The sequence below is a fragment of the Pararge aegeria genome, chromosome 9 (assembly GCF_905163445.1).
Source record: "Pararge aegeria chromosome 9, ilParAegt1.1, whole genome shotgun sequence".
NCBI classification, from domain to species: domain Eukaryota; kingdom Metazoa; phylum Arthropoda; class Insecta; order Lepidoptera; family Nymphalidae; genus Pararge; species Pararge aegeria.
Genome location: NC_053188.1, coordinates 9,838,683 through 9,857,069, shown reverse-complemented (window position 1 = coordinate 9,857,069; position 18,387 = coordinate 9,838,683). Strand labels below are relative to the sequence as shown.

At 35.4% G+C, this 18,387-nt stretch overlaps 1 protein-coding gene across 1 annotated transcript; it reads right to left on the bottom strand.

Moving 5' to 3' along the window:
* Positions 1–6,813: 6,813 nt before the first annotated feature.
* On the bottom strand, positions 6,814–15,333 carry LOC120626582. Its single transcript, XM_039894135.1, has 9 exons — positions 15,302–15,333; positions 15,032–15,176; positions 13,321–13,443; positions 11,627–11,807; positions 11,150–11,223; positions 10,988–11,080; positions 10,416–10,921; positions 7,598–7,673; positions 6,814–6,978 (listed from the first exon to the last, which is right to left on the bottom strand). Exons 1-9 carry the CDS (start codon positions 15,331–15,333, stop codon positions 6,814–6,816), a joined length of 1,395 nt encoding a protein of 464 aa, XP_039750069.1.
* Between the last annotated feature and the right edge of the window lie 3,054 nt (positions 15,334–18,387).

Here is an 18,387-nt window from a genome sequence, read left to right as displayed (position 1 = left end):
CACTGCTTCTTTGCTGCAGAAATAGGTATGGCAGTAGTACTACCCCGGACAAGTTCTGTCACAAAAAGTTCTACTACTACCATATTGTATATACTACTACCATACAATTGGTTTTTTAATGGCATGGTTGCTTCAAAGCTGCAAGATACATCTTTCACCAGATAGAATAAAGTATCTTAAGTTGTGATGTGATAAAAAAGCGACTGGTGAATTTCTTGCCTTTTAATTCCTGCTTGTGGATCTGCTTTTCGAAGTAGTTAGTGGTAGAGTCTCAAGAAACCGACGGACTAGATGTTTCAAAAGTGCAATATTAAAATAAATGAGTTTTGTATTTGGCTCAGCTGGGTTATAGCGTAATAAGGTTGCCAGCTGAATATGATAATCACTATGCTATGCTATGCTATGATAATTAGTGCTAATTATTGAGCTGTAAAATTGATCGACCGTTACGTCGATTAACCACAGATATGAGTGCAACTAATATTAAGTGTAGTTTTGATTTGAAATTAGTGATTATCGGGTAAGTTAGTAACATGAAATGTTTCAACAGTTTGTTTGTTAAAACCTCGGATTAGTTGCAAAAAGAAGTATAAATAAGGTACGGAGTCATCATCGTCAACAACCCATTAACGGCCCACAGGGCACGGGTTTCCTCTCAGAAAAAGAAAGGTTTAAGCTGTAGTTCACCACCCCAGGCCAAGTGCGTATTGGTAGACTTCACACGCCTTCTAGAACGTTATTGTTCACGATGTTTTATAATTTTATGTTTTAAGTTTTGGCACGCTTAATCGTTTGGCTGCACGTCTTTTGTCAGTGGGGTGGTAATTAGCCAAGGCCAAAACCTTCCACCAAACCAGACGAGGGAAAATTCAAAAATTGAAAATTATCAAATTGCTCTGCCGGGGATCGAAACCGGGATCTCCAATTCATAAGATCACAACCAGCCTAACCACTGCGCCGATCATCAAAAAGTATAAGCTATAAGAATTATTCAGCCACTGTTCCGATCAGTGCGACTTAACCTTAGCTGTCCATATACCAAAATATTTGTCCACAGCTTTAACATAATATGTATTGGAGGTTTTTGATAGAATGATTGCGTGCATGTCAGTTTCTATTTTGTTAATTTCAGGATATAAAACACCAGTTGGTTCGGAATAGTTTAATAATAATACAATATAAGTCGATACAGGTGCAATAATTTATAAATTTGTAGTTAGTTATAAATTTTATTTATAAATTTGTAGTTATTTGTATTTAATTTTTAAATACTTTTGTAGACATCAAAGCTGAGACCAGGCAGCTACTCTCATAGGAGAAAAGACATAGATCTTGGAGCGTTCATGCTTTTAAAGCCCGGACCCGACGGCTACATGCCTAAATTAAGCCTGGCATTTAGGAACTCCATATATTATAAATCTTTTTTTATCTCTTTAATGCAAACCATACAACTTAAAGGCTTACAAAAGGCTGATTTAATGCGAAAGCATTTGCTGAAAGAAAGCGAACTTCGAATGGGGCTGTGTGACCAAAAAACTTATCACATAGATATATATAAATATTGACATTTATACTTAAATCTTCGTCTTCTATGAGAGAGATCTGTGCTCAACAGCTGGATATTAGAATGATAATAAAGATAATGAAGGTACCTAGGAGAGAATTGTGAATTTCAGAAGAGAACTATTTTCGCTGTAGAGGAGAACTCTACCTGACGCTCTGTTCAAGTCTAGCGAATTTTGAACCAACTCTCTCTCAATATATACTATTGTTATTTAATCTTTATATATATATTTCTTGTATGCGAGTGTATGCCACTGAACTCCTCCTAGACGGCTGGACCGATTGGAATGAATTATTCGGCATGCGTTTGGGTGGCACCCTGGATGGGTTAGTATTAATAAATCAGCCCGACAGATGGCGCTGGGGTCAGCTAGTACATTAATAACACATTTGTAGCTGTGTTCAGCTGTAAGAGCTACACAACGGCTGATATTTATACGGGAAATTATACAATATAAGATACTTTTGTACCTCCATTTTTTCTTCTGAATCATCAGCCTAGATAGTTATCATTCGAAGATAGGGTATTATTTAAGTGTCACTTGAGTTGAATGGTTCTATAAAGACTGCAAAAGGTTTATTATAGGAAACTAAAACAAAAATATGAATTAGACAACTATTACGATCAACTGATACATAATAAATAACTAAGAAATGTTGACCTTACAGTCTTTGCATTGATCGAAAATAATTTATATAGTGCACATTTGTTGATGCAAAGTGTATGCAAGTGGAATATTTTGAAAGTGTGTCTGTTTGGTTATTTGTTATTATACCATTGAAACCAATACGCCTAAGATCGATCGATAGCCGTTTTCAAGATGTTTTCATCCCAAGAAAACAGCGATTTTATATGGTTACTATTGCTCTGATATTTATTGGAATGTGGTATTTTAAGTATAATCCTCTACACGATTGATAACCAATATGTTATCAATCTTATTTCAATGGTTCCGTCATAACCCTGAATAGGCGTAACGATGTGATAGAGGAACTCCGAGATAATAAGCACGGCGGCGGGCCAACGTTGCGCAAGCCGGCAATGCAGCTTTTCTTGGTGCGGCAGCACCCAGCAACAACGGAATTCGTTACACAACCACATTGACTTAGCGGTTCAAGGACCACCATGGAAAGATTAAGCAAAATAATTCGGTTTGACGTCACTATCAATGAAAAAAAAGTGGTGATAGCCTAGTACCTCCTCTCACTGTTCGCAGTTATTTAATTTAATTAAATAAATTTCATTTGTTTTAACGATGAAGGAATTCATTGTGAGGAAACCTGCATACCTAGGAGTACGCCATGTTCTCAATGGCGCTTGAAATCTACTTGTCGGCACTTGTCCATCGCGATAGTGAAGTATTTCTTGACAGGAATTTAAAGAAAAGAAAACCCAACTTAAGTCCAACCTATATGAATCGAACCTAGCAACTAGCAACACAAGGTTCAAAGGATCATTGAATTTAATCTATACTAATATATAAATCTATAGAGTTTTTTACGGTTGTTCCGTTAAAACTATTAAACTACATCCGATTGAATCGAAATTTTGCATCCATGTAGAGGATACATTGACTTAATGGATAGGCTAACTTTTTTATACGTGTTAAAGTGTATAGCGGAGGCGTTAATGATTAGAAAAAATCATAAAAAACTTTGAATTTTAACTCTTTTAGACATGAAATTGGGACGGATTTTTTTTTGGCTATGTTACGAGCAAACAAGATTGAATGATGTATTGAAGTTTAAATCACAAAATCGGTTACAGCTAATGAAAAAAAATTAAAATTTTATACTAAAATTCTCACAGACTTCAAATTTAATAAAAGTTTCATGTTTGTTAAATTAAGGTCACTTACTATCAGATTTCGAAAAATTTTAGCCCTAGAGGATATTGTGGGGGCGTTAAAATGATTTATATAATTATAATTGCTGATAACATCCTAAAGGTTTTTTTATAGTAATAAATGATGGACCAAGCTGTGGTAACCTAATTGTTAGTGAAAAACCATAATTTGTTACATAAACAGGGGAACACTTTGAATGCCATACAAGGAACACATCCTATGAAATAACACCCTTCGGACTGGAACGCAGCTTAGCAGCTTAAATAGGCATGGGGGTAGTAGGGACTTCCCTGGACAAGCTTGGCCACAAAATGCTTTAATAGGTACTACTACTAAAACTTTGAGTGCGGAAGAGTCTATGTAAGATTTGCAGTCAATGATTGCAACTATCTATAATTACCAATTAATACTGGTTGCCTCTGGAAGTAGGAGGGACATCTTTAGTGCTAAAACACATACCTATCTTCTATATATATATAATGAAAATGGTCTTCGTTTGAGGCTCAATCACGCCTAAACCACTGATCGTATCGACATGAAACTACCACCATTCGTTGCGAAATTTTTCCTAGTTGGTTTATGGCTATCTATTTTTTGAATTCCAACATTCCTTCATTTTTTTATTGCTGTTTTACTTTTATGAACATCTATTATCCCGCTAATAAAAATCTATATATATATAATGAAAATGGTCTTCGTTTGAGGCTCAATCACGCCTAAACCACTGATCGTATCGACATGAAACTACCACCATTCGATGCGAAATTTTTCCTAGATGGTTTATGGCTATCTATTTTTTTGAATTCCAACATTCCTTCATTTTTTTATTGCTGTTTTACTTTTATGAACATTTATTATCCCGCTAATAAAAATCTATCTTATATATATATAATGAAAATGGTCTTCGTTTGAGGCTCAATCACGCCTAAACCACTGATCGTATCGACATGAAACTACCACCATTCGATGCGAAATTTTTCCTAGATGGTTTATGGCTATCTATTTTTTGAATTCCAACATTCCTTCATTTTTTTATTGCTGTTTTACTTTTATGAACATTTATCCCGCTAATAAAAACAAAAGACAAGCATTTTCTCTTGATTCTTTTGTTTTCATGGATTTCAACAGAGTGTATTAAACGGATTATGGTTTTTTACATTCAGCTAAGAATCTACTCACGGTAGTGGAGAACGGCTGGACCAATTGGGCTTTTTTTTATCTTCAGAATTGTCAGGAGAAAGTTTTGTATGTAAGAAAATTTTAAAAAAGCCCGATAAAAAGTTAAAAATTTCGATGATAATCGAAGAATTCCCATCTATATAGTCACTCACCACGAAATCTCGGGAACCATAAGACTTAGAAACGTGAAACTTGGTAGGAATATTACTTTTGCTATGTAGAGGTCAGCTATGAATAGATTTTAAGAAATTCATTCCCCAAAGGGGATTGCGGGGGCGTTAACAATGAACAATTGCCCTTTTTAAACTATAGCTTCTATAGACTTCAAATTTGGTAGGAATCTTCTGTAAGAGGTGTAGAAATAGGCTATGAACGAATTTTACGATAGCTCACCCCACAGGGGGTTGCGGGGGTGGGTATTAACAATTAATATTTTTAATTTTCCAGCTAAAGCTCCTACAAGCTCCAAATTTTTTAGGAATTTTCTATAAGTGATGTAAAAATGATTTATGAACAAATTTTACGATATCCCACCCCAAAGAAGATTGCGGGGGCGTTAACAATGAAAATTTTCAATTTCCAAGCGATAGCTCCTATAGACTCCAAATTTAGTGAGAGTGTTCTATATGTAATATAAAAATGATCTTCGAGCGGATTTTACTATGAATCACCTCCAATAAGGTTCGCGGGGGTGGGTGTTAACAATAAAAAATTTCAATTTCGAAATATAGCTTCTAAAAATTCTAAATATGGTAGGAATCTTTTATTATTCACATAAAGAACATCTCAAAATGGATTTCAATAAAGTCTACTTCCGACAGGAATTGCGGGGGTGGGTGTTAAAATCTAAAATTTTTATTTCTAACCTGTAACTTCTACAGACTCCAAATTTGGTGGGGATCTTCGTGTATGTAGGGATATTCGTGTATTTCCTTACAACAATCGTCTTTTTGGCAGCGGAGAAAAAGTCATTGAGAGGTTTCAAAAACTTAACTTTACATGTAGCTATCCAATCAACGGACTAAGAATTTTACATTCATTTTACTTTTGCAGACTACATAACCGACGAATTCTTTTATTGCGGGATCGCGGAAATGTAACAGATTAAAATGAATGCATTTTCCAAGCACATGAGATGTGGAAAAGAAATTTAGTTACTTATTCCAATAGAATTCATAAAAAACATGCACAATTAATTTTCTATAAAAAATTGATGTCACGGAGAAAATTTTAGTTAACAGAAAATTCGTCGCACTTGAACCTAGACAGATTTCAACTTCACATATGAGACTTGCAATGACTTTAACTTAAACTTTCAATGCTCATTTCAAATTTTTTTCTTCATGTCAATTATTATTAATTTTTGGAAGAAAGGCACGGAAATGTTATAATGATTGCACATTGAAAGTTACAATAAATATTAGTGAGAAAAATCACCTGGATGAAAGATACAGGCTAAATCGATGGAATTTGGAATTTGAGTAAGTCTAAACAATATCGATGCTTACAGTTCTATCCGCGGGGCCTATTTATGTTCATACAAAAATAAAAAAAAAAGGAGAATAATAAAAATATGAAAAAAATAAATAAAAATGAAACATAAAATGTAATTTATTTCCTTTTTCAATTCGCCCAGCGAAGCGGGCTGGAAACGGCTAGTATATATATAAAAATGTTTTGTTGGTTTGTGTACGCTTCACTTCTGCAATGATCGGGCTGAAATTTTAGCATGATATATAATACGCATCAAGGATTGTTTTTATATATTTTTCTCAACCATTCAATCACAATGTGCCACAGCGAAGCGTGGCAGGGTACAACTAGTATATTATAAAGTAAAGTTCTTAATTTTCAAACATTTTTTTATACTAGTATTTACAATTAGCATATCAAAATTTTGAGTTAGATCAATAATATGACCGCGTAAAGGTGTTGCGTGCCTGATTGCCAGAGCCTTCTCATCTCCCATGTGATAAAATTTTCTTCTATATTTTAAATCATTTGTGTGGATTCTGAAATAAAGGCGATTACAGATTTTTTTACACAAGTACTCCAAAAAAAAATATTCTATTTATCTACTTTAAACATTTTATTTCAAAATTCAAAAAAATGTAAGTGATTTTAATCTGGCGCTATTTATTGCTCCTTCGAAAGGCTAGACTTTAACTTAAATTTATCAAACATTGATAAAAAGAAATCGTGTACCTATAATTTAGTTGTTCGCCTACAGCTGAGCATTAGCAAGCGGTCGCACGTATAGCAGCTGCGCAAGATTGCTTCTCGCGTAGCGACCTCGCTGCTGCGGCGCTCCGTGCCCCGGGCGACCCCAGAGGGACGCCCAGGTAGCGTGATGACGACGCACGCTTTCCGCTGAATCACGACGACTCTCCTGATGCAAGTTCAAAAAAAGTGTATGTACTTATGTACACGCGTTAGAAGTTATATTCTTTGGCGTATATAATAATCACTGTGTATTGTATATAACAATTTGTATATAACAAATTTAATACGTTGTATTTTGTACGCCATATTGTATACGTTGTTTGTTATACTTTTCTTTTTTTTATCTACTTTTTGTGGTGTGCAATAAAACTATATTCATTCATTCATTGATATTTTGTCAAGTACAAGTTAACCCTTGACTGCAATCTATCTCACATGACAGTTTTTTTTAAACCATACCCCTAATCGGTTTCTTCGCAGCATCATACCGGAACGCCTAATCGTTTGTCAGAACGACTTTGTCGTTAAGGTGGTAAGTAGCCATGGCTGAAGTCTCCCACCAGAACAATACGAAATTTTTGAGAATATGTTCAGAAAATACATTATGCGAATAACTGAAAAGTAGAAATGTCTGAAAATTTCCTTATGTCTAGCAGTGGAAGTCTATAAGTGGAGATGATGATGATGATGCTGCTCAGGAACACCCTCCACCATCTGCAATCGAACCGTGAGGCATCGAAAAGGCCTGCAACGGTTAACGAGTTAATATCTTATTACATAATTACCTCCTTCTTTTCACATTTCACGCGTATTTGATGTTTTAATTCTCTTAAATATTCAACATCGAGAAGTTCGCGCCATCTGTAAAAGAGTTATTCTTAAGTTTATCCTTTTAAAAGATATTGTTACACTGTATTACTTTACTGAAGAACGAATTACAGATAATTCATAATATAAATAGCTTAAAAACGTTCTTATTTCATTGTAAATAGAATCCGCCGCGTAATGTGGTAAACTTATTTACATAATATTTAAATTAAATTGTTTTATTATAAATGTATAATCTATATCAATATATCCATTAAAATTAACGAAAAAAAATTCATGTTCTATATAATTAATATATGTCATATGTCATAAATTAATTCACTTTCGTGCTTTAAAAATGAATACATGCCGCCAGTTAGGTAATATGAATATTATCTCTCTTGACCCATCGCAGTTCGGAGATTAATTAGGTACTTTTACGGTGATAAACTTTTAAAAGCGACACAATACTTCATATTGATGGAAACAACCTATTCCAGGAATGCCATGACCTTTGATAGAAAGTTATGCAAGTTACGTTAAGCTTACTTATAAAGGAAAAAGTTTTAACCTCAATTTTTTTCTCAATTTTGCTCATGTATCATGTTAATGGATTTTGAGATAAGTAATATCATTAATTGAAATGCAATTGAAAATATCGGAACATCAAGACTTATGGCTCCGAAACGTTGAATAAGAAGGCTCATAATTCATTAGCGAGCGATGGAAAGAGTTATGCTTGAAGTGTCTCATATTATGAGCAAGAGTCATTAAATCAGAAATAAGGTAATCAAAATAATAGTTATATGATACCGAAATAGTTACCGACATTTTTTTCTGTACTTGTGTTTTTACGCCATTGGTTATTAAGAAGTGATACGCTGTAGGGCCCCCCAAATTGTATAGGCGGTGTTGTTTTTGTTTTCTTTTTTTAAACATCGACGGATACTTTATTCCGGGTCGGGTCCAAAATTGTTAGTTATTTTGTATTTTCGGGTAAAGTATTTTTAGTACTAGCCCGGAGTTGGTGGTGTCACTCACGGGGAGTGAACTTTAAGCCGTGGATAACGGTTATTATAACTACAGATAATAATCTTTAAAGCTCACCTATTGGAGCGTGGTGAGTCTATGCTCTAAAACCGCGTTTCTTCTGTGAGAAACGAGGCTTATGCCCAGCAGTAGGACGTTAATAGGCTGCGGATGATGATGATGATTATGGTAGTGGAATGGCGATCCCATAGCCTTGACCACAGAGTCGATAGACCCAAAACTAGATGTCATAAAACGAGTCATCGAGAGCCGCTGGACGCAAGCGACACAAGGCAATGAAATTGAACTACCCACAAATGATCTATAACCGCACCGATTAATATCCAGTTAATCGGTCCGGTTCGGTCAAATTATTATGCGTCATGTACAAAAACGTAACTCGTAATAATTGACGTATCTTCTTCTAATTTATTTACATGGACGATGCAGATAGTAGTTTTACTAAATTATTAGAACTACTATCTGCGTCATTTTAAATTCCGTTCGATTAACGTAGAAAGTAATAGTATTAGTGTCTAAAATCAAGATTATGCCGCATCAAATCTGAAATTACGAGTAATTCTGCAAAATATTGAAATTAGCTTATTCGCTTAAATTTATTTTGTAAAGCAAGCCGTAAATGTATTTAGATGGAATTAATTTTATACAGGAAAATTTTACTTATCAAAAATAATACGAGGGCAAAGTCGCGAGCAACCGCTAGTCATAATTGAATTACAAAACCCTCGCATTTCTACACCTCAACCTCAAGTCCTCATTTAAAAGGTATTTTGTAAGATGGCTTTGACAAAAATAAGTTATTTTCAACAACATGTTGAAAACTAATTAATAAAGTTTCTGGGCTTACGTGCGACCGTGCGATCTTATGTGACAAGAATTTTTAAAGTGTCACAATGTCATAATTCACACATTCGGCTCAACGTGTTCAATCAACTAAGGCATTGATAAAATATCGATACAACTTCTGCCCGCATCTTCGTATTTATAATAGTTATTCATAACGATGATGAATGATTAATTTGATACATTATATTTCTAACTATTATTACGTAAGTAGAAAAACTAAAAAAACTATAGGTACATGTAAAGTCATTCAGGATATTTTCATTTATGATTATGAATGTAAATAAATAATTAAAAAAGATATTTTAAAAGTGCATCAACATGCAAATTGGAGACGCAGTTATTGAAAATGGAAATTTCAAATCTAAGAATCTTTTAAAAAAGCTTTTTTTTAAATTAAAAAGGTAAACTGGGGTTTATTATATATATAAGTATATATATATACATACTACGATAATACACACATCGCCATCTAGTCCCAAAATAAGCGTAGCTTGTGTTATGGGTACTGAGATGACTGATGAATATTTTTATGAACAATTCACATAAATACTCATAATATACATAATATACAGATAAACACCCAGACACTGAAAAATATTCATGTTCATCACACAAACATTCTCCAGTTGCGGGAATCGAACCAACGGCCATGGACTTACAGTGTTGCTGTCCACTGCGCCAGTCGGCCGTCACTTTTACGAAGTACCCTTATAAACTTTAAATCATCACCTAAATGGCGATAGATCAAATTAAGTTCTAGGTATGTCTTATCCCAATACCCACACAAGAGCCAACAATTGCTGCAAATTTGACACAATAAACTTTCACAAAACAATAATCGATAACAATAATTATGTTGACCTATTCAGTTGTCACGGATTTCATGGTTGGTATACGTACTCGCACGACTGATCAGGAGGCCGAGTGACATCGCTTGAGGGCAAAGTGCGGGCTCCCACACGCCTTCTTCTCGCCAACAGAGGTACAAGCTCAATACCGCCCGTCAGCCTTAATATTGTAGCTTCTGGTGTAAGTTTATTTTCATCACAACCATCAGCATTATCCCCTTCGTCATCAGGTAACGTCCTTCTCACTCGTTCTCCATTCGATAATCGCTTTACAAACATATTTTTATTTGGATTTCGTTTTGTTTTACCATTCCTGACGTGTTTAGTTTCATTACTTTCAATATTTTCACTTCTTCCTACATTACTGATGTTATGTACCGACTGATTTCCGATATCAGGTAATTTCGCAATACTAGAAGTTTTTATATTTTCTTTTCTATTTGCATCTTGCTTGGAATCATCGTCGGCTGGTTTTACTTTAGGTAAAGTAAATGACGATCTTTTATACCGCTTGTTTTCCCCTTTTAATTTGTTGAAAATTTCATTGGTTGTCCAACCCTAAATTTAATAGCCATTAGAATATATAAAAATATAAATAAAAAATATATTTTGTGCTTTATTTACCATAGACTTCGAGAAATTTAGACCAATATCTCGAGGATTCCGCCAAGTGGTTCCACCTGGTCCTGGTTTACCCCATGGACCATCCATTGTTTGCTTAAATTAGTAATAATAAAAAAATTATGCATTTTGATAATAATATAAAATATTTTTTCTTAACCTTACCATTTTTCGCTCGTATTCCAAATTACGCCTTATTTCATCATCCATTGCTTTTTGCCTTTTAATCACCATATCGTCTACAATTAATTTAATAATATTAGTTTCAAAAGTTTTCACGTATTGTAAATATGTGAAAAATCTCATATAAGTACTTATTCGTTTCCTTAATGGTCTAATTTGAGATTAGAACAACGTGGCTGGAGTAACGGGACTTCAATTTCTGGACAATTTGTAACGCAGTGGGATTTTCTGTCAAAAAATTCTGAGTACCAGTTAGGAAAATCAAAGAGCACGTTCAAGCCATCGGTACCACTAACTAACGTGTGATAAGTATCACTAACTCGTGATAAATAATTAATTCGATGTGCATGCTTCAGAAGAATGTGAAAGGTCTAAACTCTAAGGCTTATAAGTCCCTCTTTCAGATGATAATGATGCCTTTTTAATGTCTTATGATTAAAGGTGTTTATAATAACCTACCTAATATTTGTTTGTAAGCTTGTTGTTCCTGCGGAGTCCGTCTATATCGTATATCGTTGTCTACGGTCCGTCGCAGGAGGTCTGCGTAGCACAACTGCGGGTCTTCACGTAGACGCAGAGGCGTTCGACGACACCTTCTGAGTGAATACCATCGACGGCTTGGTTCGTGGGCTGAGACACCCTGCAGGTTGATGACAATTTGCATTTACTGTTAACGACGCGACGTGTCGACGAAAGATATGTTCCGCTCAGCGACTAATGCATCGTTCTTGAGACACATTAAAAGCTTGTAGATGGACATAAAGTACTTCTTATTCTGGATAAGCACGCTTTCCGCGAGATATATAAAAATACATTTTTCCATCTGTTACCTATTTAAATCTTCTAGGCTTCATCGCAAAACCGATATTGGCGAAATTTTGTTTAGAAATAGCTTGTATCCTAAAGATGGACATATGATACTTTTTTATCTATTTTTAATAGGTAGTTAACAGTATAATAATTTTATTATGAAATACAATTTAGCTTAAAAAAATAATAACATAACTTGTAACAGTGAAGTAGAATTTAAAAAATATATTATGCAAGTTCAATGCTATTCCTACATTTATTGCAAGTGAAAAGTAAGTTTAGTAAGTATTCGCTAATAGGGAAATAAAAAAATACATTTTTTATCGTAAAATTAACGCCAATTCAAAGTTGTGTCCATTCAACTAAGACCTCTCAGAAACGTATGCTTTCAACTGCCGAACTTTAGTTTCAAATAAAACGCTTAAAAGTTTTAGCTTAATTCAGTATCGGGTATGCACTCTTATGTAGGACCTCCAAGAAGGCAAAAAGCGCAGCATAATAACATTATCACACGTCCGAAAGTCAGGACGAGGTTAATAAAAGTACACTTCTGAGGTATCCTCGTTATGTCATTCACGAATCGCGCCCAGCGCAGATATGCGTAGGTACGCAACGTGACCTCTGCCATATATAGATTTATTGCATGTTACTTTATGACCGTTATTAAGTTGCCCGAAGCTCTCATGACGCGATGGAGTTTTCATATTTTATACTGGTAAATGTTACATTGAATGTGCAATTCCAAAAGGTTGCTCATTGGATGACTAAAGCCAATTTCATTTTTGGTCGAATGTTTCCTTACTTGACCTCACTGCGAATGGTTAATTACTGCCAGATATTGGAATAATAAGCCATGTGGTGACATCCAGATCTGAATACATACGATTCTTCCCCGGGTGTAGTACGAGGCGACTAAGGCAATATAGCGGACAGCGCGCAGCAGCGTCCTTTTTACTACTACAATCTGTTCTGCAACCACGCGTCTGCCCAGCGTGGTAGGAGAGTCATTTAGTCCAGCAGTGTACTGTTATAGGTTGATGACTGATGATGATTGAAATAATATGTTTTGAAAATTTTACTATAGGTAAAAATGTGAACACCATTTATAGTTGCTTTTGAGGGTAAAAGCAAGTTCCACTTGTATTAAATTTTGTATCGCCTCACGTTATACTTACCCTACCAAGTAAGGCCAGTTTTAGATAGTGCTATTGCCACCCTCATAGACCATAGTTTACCTTTATACTAGCGGAACTTGTACGACTGAGATGAGTTACTACTTATAGGCAGGCATAAAGTGTTCTTACCCATAGGCCAACTTGATTATTTTTGTTTACATTGCCTACCTTTAGTTCGTCCTCCGGATAAATGCCAACCGCACGTAATTTGGTGAAACGTATGCCGTGAGGGTTAGGCGCCCCGCCCCCTGCACGTCCCCACGGCTCGTAAGACGCCAGCTCTCGACGAACCTTAAATGATCGAGACCATAATATAAATATACAAATTTAGCGTTCACAACCTCAAAATGAAAAAACAAAGAGAAACCCGGATTACTACAATTGTAGACAAGTTGTGAAACCTAGATCCGAACCCTTACTAATATCTTAAAATTATTATAATGAATACAAATGCAAAAGTGTGTTTGCTAACACATCAAAACTTAATTCAAAGCATGGAGAGACTACTTTTTATTCCAGGAAAACAAACGGTTCCCTCGGGTAAAAATGCTTGACATACTTGGCGCAGATCTTCCGAAATACGCTGTCTACGCACATTCTTTCTAAAATCTAATTTTGCTTATCATTATAATATACCAGCCGTTATCAGCTAAGGTCAAGGGCCGTCAAATGAAATAGCTTCCTTTGCAATGTAAAACAGTTAACACAGGTTAAAACAGGTTTTGTTTCCAGTTTTTTCATAATTAAAACTATTTCCCTCTCTTATACCATATACAAATTACCATATACAGTTGGTAAATCGAATAGAGTTGAAAGAGGTTTATGGCAACAGAAGGTACAGTAAGAAAAAAACGATAACCACAAATAGCACATTTTTTTTAAATTTTGCAATAATCTTTTTATTCAATTATTATTATAGTACGTAGTACCTATTTTATTGACAAAGAATAATTCTTAATGAACAAACTTCTTTAGGTGACCTAATAAATACTCGTACGTTTCATTCCAGGTACGGAACCGAGTCACAGAGTTGATTTAGTAATTTTTGATAGTCATTTGATCGCGTTATTATTTTTTATCGTTGTCGTCTATCATCATAATAAATTAATACTATCGAAAGCTCTCTGTCATAATATGTTACAATTCACAATTTTTTTCAGTTCAGCACTTTTAATCTTACAGCAAATACATAGGTTTCCGAAAAGCTTCGTAGGCAATCGAGTAGGAACTTTTGATGGTATAAAAATAAATATATTGTATGCATTTGAACAAATTGTTGCAGTTTACTTGTACAAAACGAACAAACGTTATAACTAAGTAAATTTAGCTTAAGAATGAAATACAAATTTTTGACTCGCTAGGGACTCGCTTTAGGGTCGCTATTCCAGCACCTTAAGAACCAACGTCCATCGGTTCTCCGAGCTATATACCTAAGCGTCGGAGAGATATAAAAGAAACATCCTTAAAAGCTACTTTCCAGCGGTAGATGAATTGGTTGAGACGGTTTTTTTATTTCACTACAACTTAGCCTCCACAACTGATGATAAATGATAGTACAGTCTAACATGGTAGCAGGCTTATTTGTTAGGAGTATGATAGTTATATTACTCATACATCTAATCGTTTTTATGCGGTATCATATCTGAACGCTTTATCTATTAGCGGCACGATTTTTCCAAAGGGTATTAACTAGCCGAAACCTCCCATAAGACCTGACCAGAAAATTAGCTGAAATTACAAGTCGTCAACTCGACCACTGAACCCTGACTCATACCCCTCTCAGTTATAATACCACGTTTATGTTTCCAAAAAATAACACCGTCCTACTTTCGATGCGATAAAGCGTTGTTCTAAGTAAACTCTACTCTGCAGCTTTTACCTGCTTCTGCAATGCCAACTTTTCCCTTTGACTTTGTTCACGACGTTCCAAAGCAAGCCTTTCCCCTTCTAGGCGGGTCTCCTCCGCTCGACGTCGTTCTCGTGCCCGTCTACGCGCCGACCCAGAAGTAGGGGCACTTAATCTTCTAAAATGACACAGATAATCTTCTAAAATAACACAAATCGACGCTAAATTCATAATATGAAAACGATTTTGAAAATATCTATTATCGGTTGCGAAAAAAGGATCTTCATTTATTTACTTACATACCTCCGTAATCGATCTGAATGTAGAGCAAACATTTAGGCAAGCACAAATATCATATTACTAGGATCACATAAATATGATTGAATAAAAATAAGAAAATTGCATAGTAAAATAGCTACAAGAATATAAAGTTCTTAAGCATTAACCGGCACGACTCTACGTCCGCTACTGAAAACTTGAGAATGAAATAACTACGTTAAGGTTGTTAAACGTAAAAGCTGCACGGTTCAGGAATCGTTTCCATTGTCATTGCTTCAGACGTGAATGTGATATTTATATTCAATCCGATAATGACGAAATTTTGCACGAAGACGTCTTGTATTCGTGCCAGTTTAAAATAATAAACTAGGGCACTATGAAATATAAACACGGTAGCAAAAATAAATACGAATCGTTCATTAAATTTTACACAGTGATAGTAAGGGAAAAAACCTTTCCCGCGGAATTAAAAAAAACGCGAATGATGTCACGGGTGATAGCTATAGTGTTATGTCCCATGTGTGACCATAGTCTTGATGGCGAAAAAAACTTAACTATAACGACACATAAAAACAACTAACCCCCATTATTATCTAAATATCTTACTTCAACACGTTTGATTAACCAGGCGTCGTGTTAAGCTATGAAAACATGAAGGGGAGTTTAGCAAGTCATTGCTTTAAGAACTGCTTGAAATATTTGATACGTCGGTTTGCAGTATATATTTTTGTGAAATAGGTCACAGTGACTACAGTAGGACTCAGTGGCTCGCAAAACATTGCTACATCGATAAACGTTAAAAATATAACATTCGTCAGTCTAGGACTTTTTACGCGTGTAACTTATACACGAAAGAAAAATCATATTTCTTTGATTTTGGAATTACTGCCTGCTGACATTATTATTAGACCTAAATTATGAATTAACCTACAAAGTACCCAAGTACCCAAGTTTGCAAAAAAAAAATTATAACCTAATAAGTAGAGGTAGGTTAATAAATTTAAAAAAACATTAGATACGTTTTGTTTTCCGATCAGGAATTTCCTGTAGGTCGGTACTAGCCGCAATTAAGGATATCGGCATAGTCCACCCCCGTGCCTGGTAAAGCACTTTAAGCTATCGGTCCTGATTATTATTAAAGTTCCCAAGATCGTGAGAGCCAGGTGGTTGTGGGTGATCAACTGTGCCAAGTATTGTTACTTGTATGAGTTACTTAAAATTTAAGACCGGTAGCTATTTCTCAGGGGTCGCCGCCTAGTGCGTTGGTACTCTTGTAACCTTCTAACTGGGCCTCATGGGAGCCTAGGTATTTTACCCAGCAGTATCAAATTAATGGATTGAGAATTAACTATATTCTATCATTATTATCGACCCAACGGGCCTACTACAGGGTACGGATCTCCAGAGTGAGAAGAAGTTTAGGCCGCAGGTAGTCCACCGCGCTTCACAAGTGTGTATTTGTAGACTACACCTTTGAAAACGCAGGTTTCCATACTATATTACTTCCTTCCCCGATAGTGCAAGTGATCTTTTTAAATTCGCGTTAAAAGTTATCTAGAGTTGCGTGCCGGGGATCGAACTCGGTCACCCCGGATAAGGAGGGCGAATTTCTAACCTAGGCAGGCTATCACCGCTTTTTATTCTATAGCTCATTACAATAACAATGAACAATGTTCTATATCTCATTACAACAGACAGATTAGAGGGTATATTTATTATTTTAGATTCCAATACTTTTTACGCTTGAAAGCTTTACATACGGCGATGTCACCTTACGTCTCGGAAAACGATTCAGTGAAATGAGTACGAAAATACGCAAATTTTTGCATACCTACCTACTTGCCATCATTTTCATGCTACCGATATTTTTTATGTCTCGTTTTGCTTATTCAATCACTCATATCTGTCACGACATTTGGTGTAAGTTCCTTATATTATTTACCTTAAAAACGTATTGTATAAGAGCTAGCATACCTATATTAAATTACCCGTGAACTTTTTTACATTATATAGCGTTTGACTGCAATCACACTATGTAATAACTGATGATACAGCCCAAGATAGAGCGCCTATTCACTCCTTTTTTGAAGGTACCTACTCACAATAATGGTGTTGGAGAAAACTGAAGTCGGTATCGCATTCAAGATCTTTGCGGTGCATAGGTATTCGAAACAAGGAAATAAATTATTAAATAAATTATTGGGCTGGTTTTTAAATTAATTATTAAAACTATAGGGCTCGGGTCTTCTCCCACAATGAGAAGGGTTTATGCCAAAGCCCACAAAGCTGACCTTGTGCGAATTGGTAGACACAACACGCCTTTGAGAAAATTATGGAGAACTCTCAGGTTTTCCTTCACCGTTGAAGCAAGTGATATTTGTTATATAATTAAAACGAAAGTTAGCGTTGCGTGCTGGGATTCGAACTCGGCCCGCCGAAAGTGTAGCTGAAGTGTACTAAACATTTGATGAATTTCTTAATGAAAATGTAGATTGGAAGCAGCCAGCTTCGCTCTCTTCTCAGCTTCTTTCCCGCAGATGATGTTGGAAAAGAGCAACTACTGAATTTCTTGCAGGCTCTTCTCGGTAGAATCTGCCTTTCGTACTGGTGGTAGAGTCACTATAAACAGACATACTTGACGTTTCAAATATGCTTATGGAATTAGAATTTTGGATTTCTAACCAGGCTATCACCATTCACCACTTATGTGACCGCTGATATGTTACTTATACCTACAGACAACCGCGGACGATGCCCCAAATTTTCATGGCTACTTCGCCTGTTTGTCTTCTAGCTCGGCGATCCATCGGATCCAATGCATCAAGCTGGTACTTGAAAGAGCCAAAAATGAGACGAATTAAGTGCACGATCTTAAAATTAAATTCCTAATATTGTTTCTCATTTGTACAAAATTAGCACCTATTTAATATATTTGCCGTAACCCTTATACCTACGTATGTTTATGGGTTACATGTTAAGACACAACTTTGTAGCTGCCTCTTTATAAGCATTTACTTAGATTAGCTACATAGTCGGTATGCAAATTCGCCTGTGCCATGAACACTTCTTTTTAGGTTAGATAAAAGTCTGTTGTGTTCTTCTAGCGTTCC

Excerpts from the sequence above, each read along its gene's own strand:
- LOC120626582 (XM_039894135.1), bottom strand. The coding sequence starts at position 15,333 with ATGTTTGCTCTACATTCAGATCGATTACGGAG. Across the intron at positions 11,808-13,320 it reads ATCCGGAGGACGAACTAAAG|GGTGTCTCAGCCCACGAACC; the intron begins GTAGGCAATGTA and ends ATCAACCTGCAG. Across the intron at positions 10,922-10,987 it reads TAAATTTCTCGAAGTCTATG|GGTTGGACAACCAATGAAAT; the intron begins GTAAATAAAGCA and ends TATTAAATTTAG.